Source organism: Medicago truncatula, chromosome 6 (assembly GCF_003473485.1).
Source record: "Medicago truncatula cultivar Jemalong A17 chromosome 6, MtrunA17r5.0-ANR, whole genome shotgun sequence".
NCBI lineage: Eukaryota > Viridiplantae > Streptophyta > Magnoliopsida > Fabales > Fabaceae > Medicago > Medicago truncatula.
This window is the reverse complement of record NC_053047.1, coordinates 40,986,159-41,013,427: the sequence shown is the minus strand read 5'-3', so window position 1 is coordinate 41,013,427 and position 27,269 is coordinate 40,986,159. Positions and strand designations below refer to the sequence as shown.

At 31.4% G+C, this 27,269-nt stretch overlaps 2 protein-coding genes across 2 annotated transcripts; both read right to left on the bottom strand.

Annotated features, from left to right (window-relative positions):
- Positions 1 to 1,374: 1,374 nt before the first annotated feature.
- On the bottom strand, positions 1,375 to 3,889 carry LOC11439996 (sugar transport protein 14). Its single transcript, XM_003620519.4, has 4 exons — positions 3,748 to 3,889; positions 3,000 to 3,322; positions 2,271 to 2,900; positions 1,375 to 1,812 (listed from the first exon to the last, which is right to left on the bottom strand). Exons 1-4 carry the CDS (start codon positions 3,887 to 3,889, stop codon positions 1,375 to 1,377), a joined length of 1,533 nt encoding a protein of 510 aa, XP_003620567.1.
- Positions 3,890 to 8,300: 4,411 nt separating this feature from the next.
- LOC25496940 (sugar transport protein 14) lies at positions 8,301 to 11,338 on the bottom strand. The gene is made up of 4 exons (XM_013597689.3): positions 10,966 to 11,338; positions 10,217 to 10,539; positions 9,488 to 10,117; positions 8,301 to 8,881 (listed from the first exon to the last, which is right to left on the bottom strand). The coding sequence occupies exons 1-4, from the start codon at positions 11,105 to 11,107 to the stop codon at positions 8,444 to 8,446; spliced, it is 1,533 nt and encodes a 510-aa protein (XP_013453143.1). The 5' UTR covers positions 11,108 to 11,338; the 3' UTR covers positions 8,301 to 8,443.
- Between the last annotated feature and the right edge of the window lie 15,931 nt (positions 11,339 to 27,269).

Here is a 27,269-nt window from a genome sequence, read left to right as displayed (position 1 = left end):
TAGAAGTAGGGCACCACAAGAATAAGATTGTAATATTAAGATTTATATTAGGGTATTTGTTCAAATAATATGTCTATATTTTGATATTTATTTTCTCGCTCTCTTTAAAAAAATAAAAAATCTTTTCAATCACCGGATTCTCCTTTAAATTGTTTTCTAAAACAAAAAAAAAAAAGGTTTTCTTTTTATGACAAAAAAAAGGTTAGATTTTTTTTTTTTAATTATATATGCAATAGTTAAGAAAAAAAAAAAAACTTTATTGGCTTGGAACATACGAACATGCTTCGTGTCAAGTTCGAAATTTTCATGTGCCAACAATAAGTCTTTAATACATGACTTTGCTCTAGCATTAATTGAGTCACACTGTGGGATTAGTCTTTCGGACTTGTAGTCTGAGGAAACCAAAATTAAAAAAAAATCAATTCAAAAATAAACTATGACAAACAACCTCTAAAATGTCGATTTGTCAAAAAAGAAATCTCCAAAAAGCCAAGTGAAACAAAAATTGATCAACATGACGAACTTTAAATGATAAGTCTTGCAAAACATTTATCTCAGGCCACCAAAATTATGAAAATTTACTGAATATAAAGGTTTCATGGCGATGGCCACATTTACCATTGTGAACTGAGGACAAGGACTTGCATGCATAAAGGTGTAGAATAAGGTTGCATAAATAGCACGTCACATGGTACAACAGTTGGATGGTTTACAATAGAGAGTGATTCATTTCTCAGGTCATCGATAATTTGAATACAACCGTTAATTTCATGAAATTTAACCCTGCTCTCAAATATTAGCAATCTGTTCAGGCATGAAGAAGTGCAGTTTGAAATTAATACATATCCCATCATACACCAATGCAAGCATGCTTAAGGTTAGTTAGAAACACTGGATGGTTTTCGTTCTATTGCTTTTTGAGTTTTTTTTTTTTTTTAGGGGTGGCAGTGAATTTTGAGACTTGAGTTGCATGTTATCATCATGAATTATAAAGATTATGTTAGTGTTATTATTCTAAATTTAGTGGTTAATCAAGCTCTTTTGAGATTCGTATTGAAATAAATTTAAAATATTGTTTGAATGTCATACTTATTTTCATAATTGTTTCTTGCTTAGCAAGATAGACTAAACCAGTATAGATTGATCTTGGAATCGTAAGATTAAACTCAAAAGCAATGAAAACAGTATCAACACATGAAGAAAACTGCAAAACTCTTCATAAAATCATAAGGAAAAAGCTGTCTCCGAATATGGAGGTACAAGATTTGATACTTGTTGCTTACAAAATTTCCCATCCCCTATTTTTATTAACCACTAACATTTATTTTCCTATAAAAAAACAAATTCAGAAGGAACAACGTTCGAGATTTTAGCTTATGCTTGTGTCTCGGACCCCTTGTTTTCATCTTTTACAATATTCTTCCAAAACCAATGATTCTCAAACAGAAGATAAATCTCTTCAATTGGAACTTGCTTGGTTTCTGGCAATAGGAAGTAGACAAAGCAGCTCATAAGGACAATCAATCCACCAAAAAGCAAGAAGATTCCGTATTTAAGGTGGCAAAGTGACACAAGGAAGAACTGTGCGACAATGGCGGTGAAGATCATGTTGACGCACACCACAACACTTTGTGCAGATGACCTTATCTCTAATGGAAATAGTTCACTAGGAACCAACCACCCTAAGGGACCCCAAGATCTTCCATATGCCAAAACAAATAAGAAAATCACTAAAACTAGAAAGATTGCAACTCCAAATGAAAGTTGTTTTCCATCTCCAAAACAAGTAGCCAAAACTATAGCTGTGGCAACCTGCAAATTTCACAACCACCAAAAAAATCCTCAAATTAGCAACAAAAGAGTGGTGTGTAACAAAAGATAAAATAGAGTCAAACTGAAAATAACTTATGAAAGTGTCATAAATTATTTATATAAGCTCTTCCAAACAGTCTTCAAGAGTTTATGGAAAAAAAGATAAGCTAAAACATGTCCGTACAAACAACTAGTATTCTTAGAATAGTTCATCTAAAGTAGGTTAAAATTAGAGAAATTTTAACTTGTGCCTTAAGGAACAAGTTAAGAAACCTAATGTAGAAACATAATTTTGGAAATTGTGCATTCAATGTCTCAAAAGCATAAAAACTTATTTTTTTTCGCTACAAAATTTATGTTTTAATTCTTTTCTAAAATCCTTAACTTGTGCCCTAAAGGCACGCAGAAAATAGCAACTTAGCATGACTCTTAGTAATATATATGAAGGATGTAATTACCATGCATATTATCATTTCAGTACCAGCTTCCAAAAAGAAAGCTCTCCTACCGAACTTGTCAACCAAAGCCATTGAGATGAGTGTAGCAAGAACAAGAGCAACACTTGTAATAACAGATGAATATAGAGATGCCCCAGAGCCAAATCCAATTGTTTGGAAAATAACAGGAGCATAGAATAGAATAGAGTTGTTTCCAGTAAGTTGTTGAAATGCTGGAATACAAATTGCACCAATGATGAATTGAGGTCTATTCTTTCTCAAAAGGAGATTCTGAAATGGATTCTTAATAGATTTTGCTTCTCTGCTAGCCTCAATAAGATCATCAAATTCAGCATCAACATTTCTGGTTCCTCTAATCTTTTCCAACACTACTCTTCCTTCATCCATTCGGCCTTGTTCAACGAGACTGTTTGGTGTTTCTGGACAAAAAATGCCTCCAATGAACATGAATATTGCTGGAACTGTTGCTAAACCTAGGGATAATCTCCATCCCCAAGGGTGAATTTTCTCAGTACCATAATTCACAAGGTTAGCAATCAAAATTCCTAAACATGTTGTTAACTGGAAGAGTTGGTTCACTGCTCCTCTAATTTTTGCTGGTGCCATTTCTGAAAGATATAGAGGAACAGCCTGCACCGTAATAATTAGAAAAATCATGCTATGCAAGTAAAATTAGTGGGAAGAAAAATCCAGTAGTCTGTAGTTATTAAACTCTAAAATTGAACTTACTTGGTTTCCAAATCCAATACCAATTCCAAGAAGAATACGTCCAATGATCAACATTGCTATATTCTTGGCAGCTGCATTGATAATAGCTCCACAAAAGAAGCTTACAGAACCAACTAAGATACTTGCTCTCCTTCCTTTGTTTTTTGTTAGACTTGAAGCGCCAAATGTGGACACAAGAGCCGCAAAGTAGAGAGATGAAGTAAATAGTGTCAATATTTGATCATCATATTTACAATAATCTGTTTCTTGAAGTTTTTCATGCTTCCTCGCATACACATGTGGGAAGAATTCTACGAGGAAATCATCCATGGAAGTAACACCACCTGTGAACATCAAGCAATACTTTCATACCCTTAGTTTACGAATAATAGTTCAAGAGAACTCAAATTTTAATTTCAACTAAAACAATCTTTTGTCAAACTTTATTTATTCCCGACTGAACATTAAATTATCAAGAGTGTGTTCCTTTGAAAAGTGTGGTTAATACAATAAAAAATAAAAAATTGATTTTCAAATTACTTCCTAAAATTTCCCTAAGGGGTTCATTTGAAAGGGGAAAAAAAAGTTGAGTTATATTTAACTTGGGATAAAATACGTACACAGGTCTAATATGTGCATAATCATCAATTAAGGTTATATAAACTGTTCAATTTCTCTTTGAAAATGATTCCCTATTCCTATAAATGGCAAAATCAAAATTTGTATTGGTTTTTTATAATAAGGAGATTAACAATTAAGTTGAACTCACCTGAAACACCAAGATCATATCCAAATAGAGCCCCACCAAGTGCTCCAATAATGCAAGAAAATATGAGATAACCAGTTATCTTATGCTCATAAAGATGAGCCCTCTTGAGGGTGCTACCATCTGCAAATGCTCCACCTGCCATTTTTCCCTAACTTTTTGAAATGTTTTCCTAAACAATCAATTCAATTGAGAAACACTATCTTGTTGAAATATTTTCAAACTATGTTGTTAAACAAAATCAAAGTGGATATTTAGAGAACAGTCATGAGTGCCACCTCTAATGAGGATTTAAAAACTATAAGAGACAAAGTTAATACTATGTGCTACTTGGTTTTCTTTTATTTATTCCCCAAAATTTGCTTGATTTAGCAAATGGCATTGGAAGGCTATTAATAATTCTATTTTGCAAGCCACTCAAGCACAAGAAAGAAGGCCTGAGTGTAGCAACAGTTAACTAAGAATAAACTAAATTAGGTGTGTGAATATTTGGGAAAAAAAAATTATAAATTTATTTTGACTAATTCTTTGCCTTAAATAAGTTGAATCCATTGGTCACCACCAAAAAAAAAAGTTGAATCCATTGGTTTTCTGAATCTTTTTTGTGTTGCCGGGTCTTTGTCCTATTTTTTCTAGATATCTTTATGAAAAATCCATAATTTTGTCTCCATGCATCTTCTTTTCTATTTATTTTCTCTGTTTTTTTTTTATTTCTTCACAAGTCAACATTAATCCGCATCTCCTATTTCATAAAAGTCTCTTGGAGTTAATTTTCTTTCATGTGAGTCTTATATATTTTGGTATTTGGATTGCATTATTTCGAAATCAAATTTTGACAAAAATATTTATGTTAACAAAGTTTAAATATGTAGTTATTATATTTTATAGTTAACTAAATTTAGACCCGCCCGTTGCGCGGGCAAAAATATATTTTTAAAAAATTATTAAATTCATAAAAAAATATGATAATAGTAGTTTGTGGCGTGTGATACATACCAAAAATTGCTTGTTAGAAAATGAGTTTTTATAGCTTTTAGTATGAACTGTTTTCTTTAATAAGTTTGTAGGAAGGAAATAGTTATCTTTTTTTTTAATTACACGTTATCACTGAAATGTAGACAATAGAGTACATAGTAGCTTCATTTAGGTACATATCAATAGTGGAAAAAGAAGGAACATAAAAAAGAAGGATCATTAAATTGAGAACAATTTACTCACTCACCATTAAGTGAACACAATTAATAATTATTTCAAGTTTGAACATTGACCACAACATGGATGACAAAGGAAAATAGATGTATTAGAAAAAAATGGGGGATGCATATTGCAAAGGTAGTCAATTTGTTATATATCGGGTCAATTTTATAGATATGATTATTTAACTCTATGCAACTAATCTCATAATTGTTTTTTAAGCTTTGTGCATGTAATAATAAAAAAAATATATTATGGAGAAAATTATATCAAGGATTAGTGTTGATGATAAAACATACCAACATGGAATGAATGAAACAAGTAAATGTCAAGATTATGACTTAATTAATGAGTGGTACTATGATGACAAATTTAACAAGTGTACCAAATAGTTCAAGTAATAGAGTTGTAAGATATGGTCTTCAAAGAAATTATTGTTTTTCAAATTGACAATTTACTAAACTTATTATAAAAAATAGTAAATTGCACTACAACTTTTAGCCTCACCAACAAAAATTTAGAAGTTGACAAAACTCAGAAAAGTGTTGCTGAAAAGAATAGGGAATCGTTTTCACCCGTCTTCTATGTGAGTGTTGCCTATTGTCTTTGTCAACGTTTATCTCACTCTTTAAGGCACACTTAAGCGTGGCTTAAAGGCATGGAAGAGGGGGGATGCTTTTCCAGAGAACTTAAGGGTGACAGTTTCTTATTGTTGTCATATTTGGGAACAGTTAGTAAATGTTGCCTAAGATCTTTATCCCCTGTAATATAGATCATTTCTGGTTTTCCCCCTGTAAAGTATTTTTTTTATTTACCCCCTGTAAAATATTTTTGTTTTGATTTACCCCCCTAATAGGCCAAACAAAAACCAATTTTATTTTTTTTTAAAGAAATTTTCATTTCTATTTGGCCTATTAGGGGGGTAAATCAAAACAAAAATATTTTACATGGGGTAAATCAAAAAAAATATTTTACAGGGGGAAAACCAGAAATAACCTATATTACAGGGGGGGTAAACACCTATTAATCCTATAAAAAATAAAAATATAAACACAGTTCGCAGCATTTCAGTCGTTGCTTGATGACTTTTAACTTTTTTTTTAAAAAAATTTCATTCTTGTCAATTTAAGCTTTACAAGGTGCTTGTTAAACACAAATAATTTCATGATGAGTTATCTCAAAGTTGCTTAAACAACACATATAAATAAAAGATTATGATGAGGAACAAGATACAAAATTCAACCATCACATATCAACAACAACACACCAGTTAACTCAAAAGGTAAGTTTCTGAAAGGTTATAATTAACGAACAACGTAGCTCAAACTAACACAGTAAAAGTGCATTTGAATTTCTATGCAACTTTATACAAAATTGTCAAACACCAACACCACATTAAAAATCCACAAAGAGCATAAAGATAACACAAGTATATCGCTTAAATCCTCCCATATTGCCAATCTTCAATCCCTTGCAGCTGCACATACACTGATTTTACAAACTCGTAAGGTCCTATACCCAACTGAAATACTACAGGTTATGTAGAAAAATTTGCAGTCAATTTCTATCCATGTCATCATTACCATGTTCCTTCACACTTTAGTTCATAGATCCAAAATACACACAACAAAGAAAGCATACCACGATTGTTGATCTCATAAAAACTCTGATATTATTCTAATAAACTGATGCATGTTTTGATAAAACATAAACACATACCATTCAAAAAACAAAATGATTTTTACATAGCACAATTTCTGGCAACAGCCATAAAACGTTGCCAAATAGGAATCGATTTTTACATGTTGCCTAAAAAGTGTTTCTAGAGACAACAAATGTCGTAGTGTTGGGTAGAGTTTGCAAAATTTGTTTGATTGTACAAAAAGTGAACAAATTGGGTTGATTCAATATTTTAGCAGCGATTAGGATTCTTCGAATCTCATTTACTTTCTTTGTTCGATTAATGCAAGTTACTATCAATTGTGACCTAATTACTATTAAATGGAGGTTAACCTTGTAGAATGAAGAGTCTCAACCCTCCACTCATGTTGCTCCCCATCAATCAAGGGAAATGTAGGTGCACAGTTGTAGGATGCATCAAACATGAGTATGATTCCTAGAGTATGGACTTACACTACCACATGCAATTGACTCCATAATATCATAATGCTCCCCAATCTCTATTTAAGGGACTTATCCTTGCACGGATGCAGGAGGCGTCAGAATGTCAGATTGCTTCTCGAATGTGGACTTTTTTTTTAATAAGCTTAACTAATCCACCCAAATTGGCACCAAGGAGAATCGAACATGAGACTTTAAGGAGGATCACACTCCAAGGTCTCAAGCCAACACCACTAGGACAACCAAAGTGGGGACTTACGCTCACACCCAAGGCAGGGACTTACACTTGCACAAGTGTCACTTCCTAGTCCGTCATAGAACCAAGTGCGAAACGTATGGAAATTAAATATAACACTAAATAAATAAATATTTTTAATGAATTTCAACAAATAAATAGAGTTTTATCTTAGAACCATAATATATCAAAAGGTGTTTAATTACTCATGGTATATCAAAATGCATAACCAACGTAAAACAAAACATACTCTAAAAAAAAATTGAGGAGGTGTGAGAATCCTATTTGATGCTCCAATAGCTTTCCTTTGCCTTAAAACATCAAGTTATGAATGCATATTTATATGTGCACACCTATGGAATTGTCTGGTTGTGGAAGATATATAATAACAAAAATTTAATTCAAAACATTACATAATATCCCTCAAAACCATGAGCAAATCATCTAAAACTCCTATAAATTGTTTTTAAATGCTTATTAAAACTCCTTTAAATCTTGCTGGGAAGGAAAGAAGTTTGACATGAAGGACTTGGGTGTTGCTAAGAATATTCTTAGTATGAAAATTCATAGGGATATGAGTGCTAGAAAGTTATGGCCCTCTTAGAAAAACTATGTTGAAAAGGAGTTAGATAGATTTGACAAGGGCAATTTGAAGGCCATGAGTACTCCACTAGCGAATCACTTGAAGCTCTCATTGGATTAGTGTCCAAAGATAGATGCAGAAGTTAAGTATATGTCAAAGGTTCCTTATGTCAGTGTTATTGGTTGTTTGATGTATGTTATGGTCTGCACTAGACTAGATTTGGCATAAGTTGTAAGTCAAGTTCGCAAGTTTATGTCCAAATCGGGTAAGCATCATTGGGAATTAGTTAAATGGATTTTCAAGTAATTGTTGTTGTTCTAAAAGAACCGTAAGATTGAAGTCCTTAAGAATGAAATTAAAATGTATCAACACATGAAGAAAATTGTAAAACTCTTCATAAAATCATAAGCAAAAAGTCTCTGAAGGTGGCCTAGTATTGACTATGGAGGTACATGATTTGATCCTTCCTACGTACAAAATTTCCCATCCCCTAACTTTATTAACCGCTAACATTTATTTGTCTTTGAAAAAACAAATTCAGAATGAACAACATTCGAGACTTCGACTTATGCTTGTGTTTCAGACCCCTTGTTTTCGTCTTTGACAATATTCTTCCAAAACCAATGATTCTCAAACAGAAGATAAATCTCTTCAATTGGAACTTGCTTGGTTTCTGGCAATAGGAAGTAGACAAAGCAGCTCATAAGGACAATCAATCCACCAAAAAGCAAGAAGATTCCGTATTTAAGGTGGCAAAGTGACACAAGGAAGAACTGTGCGACAATGGCGGTGAAGATCATGTTGACACACACCACAACACTTTGTGCAGATGACCTTATCTCTAATGGAAAGAGTTCACTAGGAACCAACCACCCTAAGGGACCCCAAGATCTTCCATATGCCAAAACAAATAAGAAAATCACTAAAACTAGAAAGATTGCAACTCCAAATGAAAGTTGTTTTCCATCTCCAAAACAAGTAGCCAAAACTATAGCTGTGGCAACCTGCAAATTCAAAACAACCAAAAAATATTCTCAAATTAGCAACAAAAAGAGTGGTGTATATCAGTCATGTTTTATTTTTCATTTCAGGCTCTCCTTGCATAAACAGCAAACACTTATAGCAGAAGTGTTTATCGCATAAATGCTTATTTATAAATTATTTCTATAACAATAAAGTCAAACTGTTTTCATAAAGAAATAAGTTTTTTTCATAAGCTATCCTTAATGAGCTTATGGAAATAAGCTGGAAAATAACTTATGAATATAACATTAGTTGCTTTTATAAACTCTTCCAAACATTCTTCAAGTGTTTATGTGAGTAGATAAGCTAAAACATGTCAATCCAAGCAACTAGTATTTTTAGAAAAGTTTATTTAAAGTAGGTTAATAATAGGGAAATGCTAACTTGTGCCTACGAATCCAGATATGTAGAAACCTAAGTTTGGAAATTATGCATTCTATATCCACAAAGCTTAAAAACTTATTTATACAATACAAAATTTATGTTTTAATTCTTTTTTTAGATCTTTAACTTGTGCATAAAGGGACGCAGAAGATAGCAACTTAATTAGCATGACTCTTAATAATATATATGAAAGATGTAATTACCATGCATATTATCATTTCAGTACCAGCTTCCAAAAAGAAAGCTCTCCTACCAAACTTGTCAACCAAAGCCATTGAGATGAGTGTAGCAAGAACAAGAGCAACACTTGTAATAACAGATGAATATAGAGATGCACCAGAGCCAAATCCAATTGTTTGGAAAATAACAGGAGCATAGAATAGAATAGAGTTGTTTCCAGTAAGTTGTTGAAATGCTGGAATACAAATTGCACCAATGATGAATTGAGGTCTATTCTTTCTCAAAAGGAGATTCTGAAATGGATTCTTAATAGATTTTGCTTCTCTGCTAGCCTCAATAAGATCATCAAATTCAGCATCAACATTTCTGGTTCCTCTAATCTTTTCCAACACTACTCTTCCTTCATCCATTCGGCCTTGTTCAACGAGACTGTTTGGTGTTTCTGGACAAAAAATGCCTCCAATGAACATGAATATTGCTGGAACTGTTGCTAAACCTAGGGATAATCTCCATCCCCAAGGGTGAATTTTCTCAGTACCATAATTCACAAGGTTAGCAATCAAAATTCCTAAACATGTTGTTAATTGGAAGAGTTGGTTCACTGCTCCTCTAATTTTTGCTGGTGCCATTTCTGAAAGATATAGAGGAACAGCCTGCACCGTAATAATTAGAAAAATCATGCTATGCAAGTAAAATTAGTGGGAAGAAAAATCCAGTAGTCTGTAGTTATTAAACTCTAAAATTAAACTTACTTGGTTTCCAAATCCAATACCAATTCCAAGAAGAATACGTCCAATGATCAACATTGCTATATTCTTGGCAGCTGCGTTGATAATAGCTCCACAAAAGAAGCTTACAGAACCAACTAAGATACTTGCTCTCCTTCCTTTGTTTTTTGTTAGACTTGAAGCGCCAAATGTGGACACAAGAGCCGCAAAGTAGAGAGATGAAGTAAATAGTGTCAATATTTGATCATCATATTTACAATAATCTGTTTCTTGAAGTTTTTCATGCTTCCTCGCATACACATGTGGGAAGAATTCTACGAGGAAATCATCCATGGAAGTAACACCACCTGTGAACATCAAGCAATACTTTCATACCCTTAGTTCACGAATAATAGTTCAAGAGAACTCAAATTTTAATTTCAACTAAAACAATCTTTTGTCAAACTTTATTTATTCCCGACTGAACATTAAATTATCAAGAGTGTGTTCCTTTGAAAAATGAATGGTTAATACAATAAAAAATAAAAATTGATTTTCAAATTACTTCCTAAAATTTCCCTAATGGGTTCACTTGAAAGGGGAAAAAAAAGTTGAGTTATATTTAACTTGGGATAAAATACGTACACAGGTCTAATATGTGCATAATCATCAATTAAGGTTATATAAACTCTTCAATTTCTCTTTGAAAATGATTCCCTATACCTATAAATGGCAAAATCAAAATTTGTATTGGTTTTTTATAATAAGGAGATGAACAATTAAGTTGAACTCACCTGAAACACCAAGATCATATCCAAATAGAGCCCCACCAAGTGCTCCAATAATGCAAGAAAATATGAGATAACCAGTTATCTTATGCTCATAAAGATGAGCCCTCTTGAGGGTGCTACCATCTGCAAATGCTCCACCTGCCATTTTCCCCTAACTTTTTGATATTTTTTCTTAAACAATCAATTCAAGTGAGAAACACTAAACAAAATCAAAGTGGATATATTTAGGGAACAGTCATAAGTGCCAACTCTAATGAGGATTCAATAACCATATGAGAAAAAGTTAATACTAATTGCTACTTGATGTTTCTTTTATTTATTTCCCAAAATTTGCTTGATTTAGAAAATGGCATTGGAAGGCTATTAGTAATTCTATTTTGCAAGCCACTCAAGCACAAGAAAGAAGGCCTGAGTGTAGCAATAGTTAACTAACAATAAGTTAAATTAGGTGTGTGAATATTTGGGAAAAAATAATATTATAAATTATTTTTTGACTATTTCTTTGCCTTAAATAAGTTGAATTAATTCCACTTAAAGCGCATTCCAATGGTTTTCTTAATCCCTCCCTTTTAGTGTTGCCGGGTCTTTGTCCTATAATGCAAAATCTATAGTTTTGTTTCCATGCAGCTTCTTCTCTGTGTTTTTATTTCTTCACAAGTCAACATTAATCCACATCTCCTATTTGATAAAATTCTCTTTTGTATTATTTTTTTTCTTGTTTATGAGTCTTACTTATATAATTTGGTACTTGAAGTAGAGTTGTACAATTTCGACATCAAATTTCAAAAAAAAATTAGATAGTTAACATAGTTTAAATATGTGGTTATTATACTCGATAGATGAATAATGAATATAATAAAGTGTTACGATCCATTGACCATTAACTGAACACACAGTTATCTCCTAATTTGAATATTATTTAATATTGACCATAGTATTGAAGAAAATGGAATACGGGTGTGTTAAAAAAAACTGGAGGATGCAAATAGCAACGTTCGCACAAAACAAATGTAGTTTATTTTTTGAAAAAAAAAATGTACTACTAATAATTAGACTATTATTTTTTTCATCTATTCTATTCTTGAGCGTCCTATTTTTTTCTTGAAAATACCCCTTTGTTCAGATTCTATAATCTGAAACAGATTGATAGGAGTTTTAACAATATAAATAAATTGTGTTGTAATTGATATCAAAAATTTCTTCTGACCGTCGTATATTATCTGCATAAATTGCAAAGCAATTTCAAGCACGGCTAGAAAAAGTTGAAATACCGACAGAATTTAGAGACAAAATCATGTTTGTCTCTAATAGAGACGGAATTGAAGACGGAAAAAAACATTGAGAGACGGAAATTATAATTTATGTAGTTAAGATTGTATGTGCGGTCAGAAGTGATCATGATATCATAAACACTCCTAACTAAAAAACGAGAAGGAAAATGTAAGAAAGTATGAGAAATGAAGAATGAATGAATATGTTGAACCATGCAAGGCTATTTATAGCTATAAACATATCCTAGACTGTAACTACAGTCAAAGGATATGTTTACAATGCATAAATAAACCAAAAATGCATTAAATACACCACAAACCGTTCAAACCTTGGGTGTTACGCCACAATCCACACAGTCTGGGAGGTTTCGGATTATATAATCTGAAACTTTCTAAAACCTTTCGGATTTTATAATCCAAATAGTCCCAAATTATGTTTAAATTAAGTTTTTGAAGGGTTTTCAATGAATGGCATTGGACAAAAACAGGTACAAAACATAATTCAACAGCATAAACAACATAATAACATAAGTGATGATGAAAAAGAAGGTGCTCAAAGAGGTGTTTTTGTACTTGATCTAACTGGTCTGGAAACCGACATGCGTATATCTGCTGGTCAACTGGATCAAGTTCACAACAAACTCTTCGTAATCAAATCTGCAACATAATGATGAAAGACAATGTGTTTCAAGATGATTGTTTTGATTTATATCTTGTTGCCTTGTCAACTGACAAATTTCTATTGTCGAAGTAACAAGATCTAGCTCACAGCAACCACTTGGTGTTCATATCTTTTGGATGATTTTTCATAGTCTTTGGTTGTGTTTTGCAACAAATGAAAACGGAGCACACTAATTAATATAAGTTTATGTGTGTCGTGTACCGCAGAAATTGTCGATGCAATTTGGACCACAGAAAAAAATTGTGTTGAATTGGTTCGGATTACATAATCTGAGCATGACTTGCATCCTAAAAAAAAAGAGTTTTAACACTTGGAGTTTAATTTCAGTGACTTGAATTAAATATAAAAATTTCAAATACATCAGAGACATAATTCAACAATTTCTTCAATAGATTTGACCAATGAAGCATCCAATTTGATCGGTCTTTTAGTACTGTACTAACCAAATCGATAACATGGTTTTCGCATCGCTGTTGTTCGTGAGCTTCATCCAGCTTAACCGCACAATTCCAGTTGAGTTGGTCAATGAACGTCAATAATCAACACTGTCCACTCTCCTTGTGTCTCTATGGTTGAGTTGACGGTTGATTTGATTCAACTGTTCCTTTAACCCGGATAGTGTGACATCAGTGTGAATCTTAAACAAATGAGGAGGTTTCCCCCGTGGTAGTAAATTGCAACTAGCTTGGTGTTCGGATCAATGACAGAAATGTCCACGATTTTGTTGTTGTGGTTTACTGCTTAATAGGCACACTAATTTATAGATGTTTATGTGCGTCGTGGGCCACATAAACCGTCGGTGCAATTAGGACCACATAAAAAAATCATGTACTAAACATGTATGGATTGTATAATCCGAAATTTCTGTCACCCCATAAAGTACGAGTCTAACACGTTATTGAAGTGGTTCGAATTTTATTATTTAAAAGTATCTGGAACTATTTCGAATTGTATAATATGAACAACCCTAGTATGTTGGACGATTATTTGCTCAGCAATAGTTACTCATGGATCACGTTTTTCTTTGGGTTTTACCAATTTTAATGGCTGGTCAGATTCTTTGAACACATCTTTTGACCATATTTATGATTTGTTACACTATGTAAGTCATTCTTCAAAAAAATTCTCAATAAATACTCTTCAATCCTTCACAATTTCTCATTCCATAATTTCACAGTCTTTCGTCCTCCTTTCTTCTACAATGTGTTTCCATCGTTGACCTTTCATATAAAAAGGCTATTCTAGAATTTTAGGGATTGTATGAACGGTTAATGGGGATGGTGTCACGCTGCAAAGAAGCACCATCTGCCAGGGGTTAAGAATTCTTTGTCTAGGTGTCAGGTTGACCATCAAAGTCTCATTTGCCTTAGAAAGGAAGCAAAGTGTACCCCCAGCCTTCCTTTCCCCTCCATCTTCTTCAACTTCCCCCTGAATCTTCTTGTGTTGCAGGTTTAGTTTTAGGTTTAATAAATTAGCATTAGATGTTTGAAAATTTTTTATAATAAGCTTCAATTTTATTGTAAATATACTATGAACGAAAATATTTATATTTTAATAAAATAAGAATTTGTATCATCTTTTTATCTCTTTACATTTTTGTCTATTTACATTTATTTTATGTTGTTTGTCATATTTAATTACGTAGTGAAAACAATGTACTAAATATGAACAAAGCATATTTTCGAATTATATAATCTGAAAACTTCTATCAATATGTTTCGGATTATATAATCTGAATAAATTATTTTAAAAAGAAAAAAAATAAGACGCATAAAAAAATCTATAAAGTGAAAAAAGTAATTACCTTTATATCTATCTGGACAAAATAATGTACTTTTATATTTTGTTTCTATAGGTCAAGTGGCTAACACATACACACAAGGAGAGAGAATGTATGGTCTAGCTTTAAATTCAAAATACTATATAATATATCGTCACAATCAAAACTAGGGTTAATGGTGTTTTATCCCCTGTAATATAGGTCATTTTTTATTTTCTCCCCTGTAAAATATTTTTTTTTATTTACCCCCTGTAAAATATTACTTTTTTTGGAATACCCCCCTAATAGATCATAAAAAAATGAAAAATTCTGCAAAAAAAATAAATAAATAAAGTCGTTTTTTTATGGCCTATTAGGGGGTATTCCAAAAAAAAAATTACACAAAAAAAATATTTTACAGGGGGAAAACCAAAAATGACCTATATTACTAGGGGGTAAAGTACCCTTAACCCTTAAAACTATTAGGTTGTAACAACAGAGACTGATTGCTTCGATGAATTATTTATGTATATAAAAATAATAAAAAGTATATATATATATATATATATATATATATATATATATATATATATATATATATATATACACTCTTTTTTTGGTTACATATAGGGCGTAAATTATCCCTTAGACTAGTGTTCATGATAAAACAAGCTAACATGGCATAGAGAAAACCAGAAAAAGCCAAGGTTATGACTTAATTAATGAGTGACGGTGCCTAATTAATGTGTAAGGGTTTTTGACGATGATGTTTGTCTAGAGTTGATGTGACATGTTGGTAAATGAATGGATGAAAGAAAAGGCAATAAGAATGGGAATGGGGAAGAAGAGTAGGTAGTTCAGAATAACATGCCAGTTGCTGGTGGATTGAAATGGATGCCTTTAGCAAGTTGTATGTTTGAGTCTGTTTTTTTAGGGGCATAAATGTGAATTTTATTTCCAAATGTTTTCTTTTGGTTTCCAAATGGTTTGCAAATGTTTGTTAAAATATACAAAGAATATGAATATTGACATAAATGTGAATTTTATTTCCAAATGTTTTCTTTTGGTTTCCAAATGGTTTGCAAATGTTTGTTAAAATATACAAAGAATATGAATATTGACATAAAAATCAAAATAGTAGAGAGAGAATATAAAAATACAATTTGAGTATGAAAAAGAAAGTTGTTACAAAATGATTATTCGTGTATCATTTCTATATATTTTATACTTTTTAGTGTGAAACTATTTGTTCACTCGAAAAATAAATACTTAAGATATATTTAATTTTTATTTTCTATATCATATGTTATTTACTTTAGAGAGTTTAAATAAGATGATTCATATTTCTTCGAATTCAATTAGATGTACAAAAATGTAACCAAAGAAAAAATTAGATGTTTAAAATTGAATTTAAACTTTGAGAATGAATTGGCATTAAAAACTTTTGAGAAACAACTTTGTCACCTGTTGTATTTCTTTTTTTTTTTCTTGTTCAAAAGGGACTAAAGACCTGTCAAATTAAAATGATTAATTTCTACAATTATATGTGGAGAATATTTAGTTCACTCAAATATACCTTCATTTACTTAATATAAGAATAATAGTCACTTTGATAGTAGTCATAATAGTCACATCATATCAAAATTTTAAAATATTATAAGGATAGTAGTCACTTTGATAGTAGGTATAATAGTAACATCAATGTATCAAAATTTTAAAATATTATCTGATTGTGCATTTCGTTAGTCAAAATAATTTCTGATGTTGAAATGTTTCTTTAATATTATCATATTAGTCCCTTCAGTATACTTATTTATTGTTATATTAGTCCTTATAAGTATTTACATATTATCATTTCAGTCTCTATATAAAAAGAGTTATTGTGAGTATTGAGAGATTACTTTTGCATCATAAACTCTTTTAACTAGGGGTGTTCAAAACCAAACCAACTCAATAGAAAAACCGCAAACCAAATCAATCCAAACCGAAACCGCTAATTGGTTCAGATTACTTTTGCACTGAACCGCGCGGTTTGGTTCGGTTTGCGGTTTGCATCTCAGCAACCGAACCGAACCAAACCAAACCGCAAGAATAATGAATATTACTTAAACATGTACTAGCCCAATTACATAGCCCAAGAATAATCTCTTTTGATTCGATTTTTCCATTGTTGCACCATCAGGTTCGATTCTAATTCCTTTCGATCTCTTTTAATTCATTTCTAGTGATGAATTTGTTTCCTTTTCTTCCCAATAATTTGTTTCATTCATATGTTTCTTCTTAATTTTAATTATTTTGATATAAGTTTTACCTAATAATTTATCATATAAACAACAAAATAACATGTCCTATGTTTATTTTGTAACAAGTTGGCAATTTTAGAGTTAATGTAATATTTTTTATCCCGCGATAAACCGCACAAATCGAATCAATCCAAACCGCATTGGTTTGGTTTGGTTTGGTTTGGATGACTTTTTAAAAATCAACCGAACCAAACTAAACATCATGTTTTTTTATCCCTCGGTTTGGATGACTTTTATGCTCAAAACCGAATCAAACCGCATCATAAACACCCCTAATTTTAACTAACAAGAGTACACAATCATGACTATTTTAAAATTTTAATATATTAAAGGATTATTGTGACGAATCATTATACATTCACATACTTTTATAGATTGAAATCTAGATAAGGGAAAACTTACCCATATAAGACCAGGAAAACTATCAATATCAATGATGATACATAATGAAATATACATTTAACATATAGATAAATTACCTCTAAAAAAAATATCGACAAAGAAATTTTGAACTTAAACCCCAATAAGAAAGAATATAGATGAAGATAAAATTCAACATATATATATACCAAATTACCAACCTATTTATGGCTGGAGCATAGATCGCATTCAGTCCTCAAATTCTTTGGATATATGTCTATGTCATTTAGCATTTGTATTCTATTTGTTTGTCATTTTGCACTGCACATCCTAGTCACACTCATTAATTTTTAGACAAAAACAAAAATGCATTAAATATATATAACATTTAAATTCCATGTTTCTCAAAAAAACAAAAAAAAAATTCCATGTTAATTTTCTTACATCTTTTGTGTTAAAATTCAAAAAAGACAATTGGTTTTGATTCAAAGAAGAGCTCAAAATTCATAAATTAGTATGAATAATATGAATTATTTCTTAAATACAATTTTATTGATAAATATTATTTCAATTTTTATTAAATGAATCTTTAAACTTACAATATTACAAGTTGCATTTATTTCTGATTCTCAGTCTGCTTTCATTAAAGGTCGCCAGATTCTTGATGGTATTTTGGTGGCGAATGAGATTGTAGATGAAGCTCGTAAACAGCGGAAAGAGTTGCATCTTTTTAAAGTGGGTTTTGAGAAAGCCTATGACTCTGTAGATTGTGGGATATCTGGATGAGGTGATGCGTAAGATGGGCTTCCCGACTCTTTGGCGTAAGATGGTGAGGGAATTATGTTTATTATTTCAAAATGTGACTTTACAGGTTGACAGAGAGGACGGGTGGCTTTGGAACTTGGAATCGAGTAAGGATTTAACTGTTCAGAGTGCTTATAAAGTCCTTTTTTTTTTTAAGAAGCTAAATTAGCTCACCTAAATTGGCATCCGAGAGAATCGAACCTGAGACCTCGAGGAGGAGCACACTCCCAGGTCCCAAGCCAATACCACCAGACCAACCCAAGTGGGTTTTGTTCATCAGCATCATCCAGTCACTCCGGTTTCTTCGAAGTTTCTTTGGCATAAGGATGTTCCTCTGAAGGTGGTTCTCTTCACTTGGCGTTTGTTCCGTGACAGGTTGTCAACTAAGGACAACTTGTTTCGTCGTGGAGTTATAGCTTCTGATGCTCGTTTGTGCGTTGGTGGTTGTGGTTCGGTGGAAACTTCCCCCCATTTATTTTTACATTGTGATTGTTTTGGGGAATTCTGACACACTTCATTCACTGTTGGTTGGGTGTCTGCTCGGTCCTCCCTATTGTACCCGCAGATCATCTCAATCAATTTGGTTATGTTGGTGGTATCTGTTCTAAGGTGCGGCATTCCATTATGCACTTAATATGGTATGCTACGATGTGGAAAATATGAAAAGAAAGAAACAACAGGATATTCAATGGCAAAGTTTGTTCGACACATCAGATAGTTAATAACATTAAGTCACTTTCTTTTGTGTGGTTGAAGGCGAAAATTGCAAATCTCTCCTTCAATTACCATCCTTGGTGACTTAGTTCGTTCACTATGTTGGCATTGGTTAAAGTTGTTTTCTTTGTTTTTCTTGTTTCGATTTTTTTTGTTTTTCTCTCTACATATGTTTGTGACTCTGTTTCTTTCATGGTACACCTTGTACTAGGGAGAACACTTTGATTTGGTAATATAAATTTCATTTTAGCCTTTTTAAAAAAAAAAAAACAAGTTGCTTTTATTTACGAATTTATTCAAGTTGTAAATTAAACTTTATTAAGAGTGATTCTCGTTCATATATTTAATTAATTAGGATCGATAATGAGCCAACATCACAAATAGTTTGAGAGTTGATTAGACAAGTTAAAATAAAGGCTAAATTGAATTTTTAGTCCCTTAACTATTTAGGTAGTATCGCTTTGGCCCCTTAATTAAAATTTGATTATTTTGATCTCTTAAATAGTTAAGGGACCAAAAATGCAATTTAGCCTAAAATAAAATGAGTCGGACAATTGATCCATTTCAATAAATGAGTTGAACTCAATATGTGTATAATTTGAGAGTTTAATTTGGGCTAAATTACATCATATGTCATTTGAGTTATTTAATTGTAACAGATTAGTCCTTCAAGTTTTTTTTATTACATAATTAGGTCATTTAAGTTATTTAAACATAATAATTTGGGGATTTCAGACCTTAAAAATTTAAGTTATTCGAAACTTAAAAGTTACAATTAAATAACTTAAAGGACCTAAATGGTATGAAAAAACTTAAAAGACAAACTTGTTACAATTAATTAACTTAAAGGACATAAGTGGAACAAAAATAAACTTAAAGGACCAATTTGTTACAATTAAATAACTTAAAGGACCTCTAGTGAAATTTAGCCTTTGATTTATGAGTTGTTGATGGAAGATGAAATTAGTCGAGGTAGGCTGAGTTTTCACTACTAGGAAAAGCAAAATTAGGGACGGAAAAAATAAAATCCCTCACAAATTCTTTGGTCGCAAAATTTAGTGACAAAATTAGATAGGGATTTCATGTTTTCCCTCACTAATTTTTATTTTTTTAGTAGTGTTTCTCAACTTGGATTCCCTTGTTTTAAACAATTAACGTTGAGGGAGGAACTTTTTCCTCCACTTGTGGGTTCCATAAAAACTCTAGTCAAACGTTAGATATGGTTGTTTTTTAGTTTTTGTGCCACACTAAAACAATGTATAAATGAAAGCAAAAGCTAAAGTGATAAATTGTGAAAATGGGATAAATTGTGAGAATAAGTTTGTTTTATTGTTGGATGTGTTAATTGCAATATATGAAGAGAATATCTATGTTAAAATAGTTGCCTATTAGCCAAACATCGTGGCGTACAATGTGTAACCCCTTGGTAGTGGGATTTTGGCGCCCTAAATTGGGCATCAACTTCCTATCCTCGTCATGATCAATTTACAAGGTCATTTTGTACACAACTCCATTTCATATTGTGTCCTTCCCCTCATTCCTCGAAATAGTTTCTGGTGTTGAGAGAAGGTAACATGGGTAAAACCTCATCATTCAGTCTCATTATGTCTTTCACTCAATTTTGAACCTTTGACAATGCAATAGTAATTGTCTTTCCTGTGACTTAGATCTTAAGGACGTTGTCTTTGAGACCATTTTTCTAGGAAAGATCATACCACGTATACTTCTTTGATCATTTTTCTCAATGAAATCTACATTTTACTTCATAGTAAAGATTGGAAGAGTTTGATTTATTTTGCACGGACAAAGGTTAATCATTGTGCTTATATGCTCTTCCGATGTGTACACTCAGCACCTTCTTCTTTATTGTTGTTCATTATGTTTATTCAAATTTACATCCTATTGTAACATATGATGATGGCAGTGTTCCTCCTAAACAGTTAAATTAATTGTTGAACTAAAGGGAGTTTTAAAACAATGTCTCTTAAGGTTTTGAAGATAACAATGTGTTCAAGTCTGCAGGACCATTGAATTAAATTTTGATTCTGAAGTCAACTTGTTGGTTCTGAAATACCAAGCTCTAAACACAATTGAATGCATTTGATACTCAAAAAGAAGCTCTGATGGTGAAGCAATGAACCCAAGAAAGGTAAACAAAATTTAAAGCTCTGATCAGAAGATGCATTAAGCCTTGAATGCTCTGATGGACGCAGACTCTGATGGAAACAAACTTTGATGAACTAGCTCTAATGGACATGTCATTGGTCAACACTCTGATGGACCCTGACTAGTTTTTTCTTTTTTTGAAGAGACGTCGCATTCCAAGTTATGCAGTATTGTTTGTCTTCTTCTGACCATGTGCAGAAACAAACAAAGTTTTTCAAATGCATAGAGAATACAACATATCATTCCAAAAGAATCATAGAAAACCTCTATTACTATTCAATTGAATTATCCATTAGAGACAAAACTTTCAAACCTGATCAAAGCTTCTCAAGGAAGATTTATGTGTTGACACTTCTTCAAACAACAACTCTATCCTCTTATACTATTTAAGGACTTTGAGTATTTGAAAAACATAAGAGACTTCATGAAACTTAATTGTACCAAAACTCTGATAAATTTTATAGCGCATAAACACTTAAAAAAATTCTTACAAACTTTCAATCTTAAAATTTTTCATGGTTAGAAGTCTATTGAGCTTTAAGTTAGTTTACCACTCTCTAAGTATCAAAGTGTAAACATCAATCAAATTTATCTGTAAACTCTGATTGTAGAAGTCATCAAGGTGAGACATGGAAATCTTAGACTTGTGTGTCTAAGTAATGGTAATCTTGTGTGATTATTGTGAAAAATCTCTTGAAAAATGGAAGAGGGTTTGACTAGCCTCGACTTGCAGGGTGAACTAGGATAATTGCCTATGTTGCTCTTTTCTCAATTTATCTTTGTGTCCTGTTTTGTAACAATTAAAGAAAAAGACAACACAATTCAACACTCATTTTTGTATTTTTCTCCTTTTCATTAATATATTAGCGGGTTTCATGGCATTTGAGCATATGGTAAGGGACCGTATGGCCCTTTTTCTTCGTGACACTTTCAACCATGTAAGCTTATGCATGAATCAATAGATCCATGGACCCGGAAGAATGATACAGAATTAATGTAGTTCTTATAGAAAGTAAGGATGTGGTAGTGTGAGATTGTGAGACGCAGATAGTATAAAGTCTATTATTTTATTCATCAAATGCAACTTGATTGCTGAATTAATCTAATGATTGAGATATAATAATTTGTTGTCGTTAAATTAGTATACAATTGTTGAGGCGGTGACTCAAATATCACGAAGGAGACAATTTTTTTCACTAAAGAAGAGACAAGTTATGGTAAAGAAAATTAGTTTCCAATCAAATAAATTTTAATTATAAGTAAGATCTTTGTTTTTTTTTTTAGGCTAAATTATATTTTTGGTGCATTAACTATTTAGGTAGTATCACTTTGATCCCTTAATTAAAATTCGATTTATTTTGGTCCCTTAACTTCTCTTCGTTACACATTTTGGTCCTTTCCGTTAGTTTTAATTCAAAAACGTTAGGTTTTCTTCATTTTCTTTTGAAATTTTTCTAGGATTTTTGTTGTTGAAGCTTGACGGAGATGATATGAAGATGAAAAAGAGGAGAAGAAGATGAAGAAAACCTAACCTTTTTGAATTAAAACTAACGGAAATGACCAAAATGTGTAACAGATAGAAGTTAAAGGACCAAAATAAATCGAATTTTAATTAAGGGACCAAAGCAATACTACTTAAATAGTTAAGGGACCAAAAATGCAATTTAACCTTTTTTTTTTAAAAAAAATAATTGACGAAGTTTACACGTACTAAATGCAAAAAGGGTGAGAATTGGAGGTTCAAACCTGCATATATTACACATTTCCGCAACATTTTACCATCGTAAAATTCTTAACTATACTTATGAGATAGTAGGATTTATTTATATTTACATATAAATTGTTATGGTACTCTTTTTACAAGTATATAAAAAAAATTGTCAAGTAGCATTGTGGTTAAAGTTTCAACTTTAAAATGAATAAGTGAGGATTCAGGGTACGAATCTCAACCTTTGTATATATCACACATTTCAAGTTTGGACCTGAGTATGGACATTCAACAACGCTAAATATTTTATTAAAAAAAATCCGTTTATTTGAATCTTACAAGACAAGAGTGAATTGTGATTAGTCTTCACAGTTGCAACACATGATAATAAAAAAAAAACGGCTATGAGTTTGATGCATCATCTCAAAAGAAGAAAGACCTTAGAATTCATGTAGACTTACAAAAAAAAATTACATTTATCTGTCTTCAAAATACATTAACATGACTCAAACCCACAAGTACAAACTATATCTTTTAATCACTAAATTAGTGTCGGTTATCCTCATGTGCAAGTTGGGTTACAACATAGAGCATCAATATTCCTTAAAAAAAACATAGAGCATCAATATTTTGAGGTCCAAATTCTCCAAAAATGTCAAATAGAAATATTTAACGGCCCGAGCAATACATTCCAAATTTTGAGGGTCTTTAAAGTGTTCAAGAGTCTAAATTTATGTATATACCAATTCATTAGAGTTCAAATTCCTACATAGATCAATCTTGACACTCAAAAATTTAAAAGTTATTCTACGTATACCAATTTTTAAGATTAAAATATGGTCTATAAAATGTTTTTTTACCCCTATATGGCTATATCTATTTTGTTATTTCATTATCTCCAATAAGCCTACTCGAAGTTTTTTCTCTTTAAATTTTCTCTTCTAGTTTCTTCGTTGAGGGGTGGTTTTGAGTCAGTTTTTGACCTGAAATCACTCATCTTTCATCTTTTTCTCTATATTTCAATCTAAATAAGTAATTTTTCACATAGATTTAAGTTTTTCTTCGTGATTTCGTCATCTGATTATGGTGGTGTGTTGTTCGTCGTCTTGTGCGGCGTTGTTTGATTTTCTGTCTTGTTGCGGTGTTCATTATTCATATTGAAAGATCGACTATTCAATCAAAAATTTGGGTGTCAATGTTGCAGATCCGGAAGCATGGGTATTCCGACCATTTAATTTTATTATATATTTTTGTAGACATTATATTGCTATATACTATTAACTCGGATGTTGTGAGTTTGTTCACAGATTCCTCCTTTACATTTACGATGTTGAATGATATACTCTATCGATTTGAAAGAATGTGCATTGTATCCTAATTCTAAGACAACTATACCTTGATACAAAAGATAGTTGTAATAAACTAAACCGTAGTCCTAATTCCAAGACACCAATACCTTGATACAAAAGATAGTGATAATAAACTAAACCTTGTAGTTCCCTTTTGTTTCTTTGAAAAGTAAATGTAAAGCTCTCTATAAACATGGATTTCATTTAATTATTTTGAACTTTAGAAAAATTATTTTATGTCGGGGGTGTATAAAAATGTTTGACGCGTCCACTTTCCACACCACATTTCAAATCAAACAAAGACAACAAAAAAGCAATGTATCTGACTCTGACCTTACCACACATGCATTGATACGTCTCTACACTACAGCAACACAACACAACACATTCATTCAACTCTTTCTTTCTCTTCTTCCAAATGACTCAACCTCCACCACAAACAACCACCTTCTATTTCTCATTCTCACTACTTTTCATCCCTTTTCCAATGTTGATAGTCTCATTATTCAATTCTCACTTTCCTTTTTGGAGAAACGACACATATATAATTATTTTCTGATAATCCTCGTGAACTTTGCTCAATTGGTAGGACAATGCATAATATATGCAAGGTTCATAGTTCAAACTCCGACCACCATAAAAAAAAAAAAAATTTGTGATAATTTTAAAACTACTATTTTATATTTACTTTATACAGCGTGTGATTAGGAACAGAGGAGGACACATGTAGGCCGATCCTCGTATGGGGGCGCGCTCATGTGGTGTACGGTACATTCAAGCTGGAGTTCTTTTTCAGGCGCGGAGCCTTATGACAGTTTAAGTTCGACCACGTATCAACATACGGTTGGTCTTCTAATCGGTCCAGAACATTTTCAAAGAAAAGTAAATATTAACAGGAAAACCAAAACAATAAAAAGAAAAAAAGTAAAAACATAATATATGTATAAGAAAAATACTTGTCACAAAATTATCATAAAATAGTTATAAAAATAGCTTTATCATTCCTCTTTCTTTTTAGACTCCTGTTCAATTCATCAAACAACACCTACCCACTAATCCTCCCAAGTATCATCACTCTCACTTTTTCTTCAATTAACCTATAAGCCATATAAATATAACAAATAATTTTTTGGTAAAAAATAAAAGAAATAATTTATAAAGTAAACAAATTCCTTAATTTGGTCTCTAACATTATGATATTAAGGATTAAATTAACAAATTGTGTACACTTTAGAGATTAAATTGAAAATTTTCATATGATTTAAAGACTGCATATTACATTTATATACTTTAATAACTAAATTGGAGAAAAGAGTGATAGTTTAAATTTTTTTGATGGTTTATTAAAAAATTCACATATATATTATTAATTTTTATCCTTCTTTTATAAAATTTGTTTCATTTTTTGTAACTCAAGTACTTTTTTCAAACAAATGTACAATAAATAACGTAATACAAAAGATAAGTGAATCACATATATTAAAAGCATTTTTTTTATTCATAAGTTTAAGCTTAATTGCTAAAAATACTGAATTTGTTTGGTCAAACTTTGTGATCAGATTTAAATTTCTACTCTTTTACGTATTGAGTGTCATTTTGTATATTAAAAAAAAAAAAAAAAAGGTAAGTTTGAAAAACAATTAGTATAATCAATTTTTTTATTTTCAAATTTAGTCAACGCGCTTACCACATGTAAAAACGGATGTAATATTAAATACCAAAAATATTGTCCTAATAAGGTAACTTAGCTTCCCCTCTCTCTTTTGTGAGCCGTCGGCTGAAATCCTAATTTTTTTCTCCTTCATCCACTAAATCACCCCTCTAAATCGTTTTTCTCCTTCCCTTCTATTTAAATAAGTGATTTTCACATCGAATTAGGTTTTCCTTTTGTGATTTTGTCGTCTTAGTGTGACGCTGTTTTGTTTGTCGTCTTTGTGCGATGTTGTTTGTCTTTTCCCTTGTTCAGGTGTTTGTTAGATTCAGATTGTTAGATCAGCTTCGTTCCAGTGCAGATCCAACCAATGACTTTGGTGTCATCAACGTTTCAGATTTGGATGCATGGTTGTTCCGAAGATTTTAATATAGTCATGTTTGTAGGCTTATGTACTTTGTCGTTTCATGCTATTAACATGGATGTCATGAGTTTGTTCACATATTCATCATTTTTGTTTTTAGCGAATTTATATTGCATTAATGTACTCTAACAATTTGAATGAATAAATGTCGTTTGTTTTGTGTCAAAAAGAAAAAGGTAACTTAGCTTGGGGGAAGGTAAAGGAACATTGAATGAGTACAAATCCAAAAGTCTATCAAAGTAGATAATGTATATATAGTTTGGTTGGTGGACTAAAAAAGATCGAAGAAGATTTAGGAAGAATATTTTAAATCATCGTAAATTTAACTTAGTTGATTGATAAAGATATTATATAATATATAAAATGGTCGTTGTTCGAACTCTAAACATCTTATTCATACACAAAAAGTAAATTTCTATCATGTAGTGTTTGACAACAAAAAAAAATTCCAAATTTGATTCATTGAGGGTCTGTTTGGTAACATCCAAAAAAGAGCTTATAGCTTATAAGCTCGTTTGACAAAAAAAACTCTGTTTGGTAACACTTTTTCACCATAAGCTTATAGCTTATTTCACGAGCTTATAATCTATTTTTCAGAAGCTATTCCAAGTAGCGTTTGAGCTTATAGCTTATAGCTTCTCACTTTTAATTCCAGTTTTACCCTTATTATTCTAACTAAATTTCATTTTTTACCCTTAATTATTTATTATATTATAAATTAAAATACATATGTTTTAAATATGAATGCTATTTTTTTTATGAATGAGAAATCCTTTTTTTCTCAATATTTTTACCAAATAGAGGCTGGGATTAACATTTCTCCCTCTTCTAAGAGTTTATAAATGTAACGTCATATTTCTATTAAAGTGATAAAACATGTGAATAATACATATATTCAAGAAATAGATGTTATGTCATCAACAAAATCCAAAACGATATGCATGTATAACATTCTCAACGGTTGCAGCGGATATAAACCATATAATTCAAAAGCATGCATGCTATGATATCAAAAATACATCAACATAAAGTTCTCCAAGTCCCGACAATTGGGTAAATCTCCAAACATGAATAAATCCAAAACAGATAATCTAGAGTAATCATAAACAGACACCT

What these genes read in the sequence shown, in the direction of transcription:
- LOC25496940 (XM_013597689.3), bottom strand. Translation starts at nt 11,107, where the DNA reads ATGGCAGGTGGAGCATTTGCAGATGGTAGCACCCTCAAGAGGGCTCAT. An exon ending in ATATGATCTTGGTGTTTCAG is followed by an intron (nt 10,540 to 10,965) that starts GTGAGTTCAACT and finishes TGATGTTCACAG; the next exon opens with GTGGTGTTACTTCCATGGAT. An exon ending in CTGAAATGATAATATGCATG is followed by an intron (nt 8,882 to 9,487) that starts GTAATTACATCT and finishes TTGAATTTGCAG; the next exon opens with GTTGCCACAGCTATAGTTTT.
- LOC11439996 (XM_003620519.4), bottom strand. Translation starts at nt 3,889, where the DNA reads ATGGCAGGTGGAGCATTTGCAGATGGTAGCACCCTCAAGAGGGCTCAT. An exon ending in ATATGATCTTGGTGTTTCAG is followed by an intron (nt 3,323 to 3,747) that starts GTGAGTTCAACT and finishes TGATGTTCACAG; the next exon opens with GTGGTGTTACTTCCATGGAT. An exon ending in GTATTGGATTTGGAAACCAA is followed by an intron (nt 2,901 to 2,999) that starts GTAAGTTCAATT and finishes ATTACGGTGCAG; the next exon opens with GCTGTTCCTCTATATCTTTC.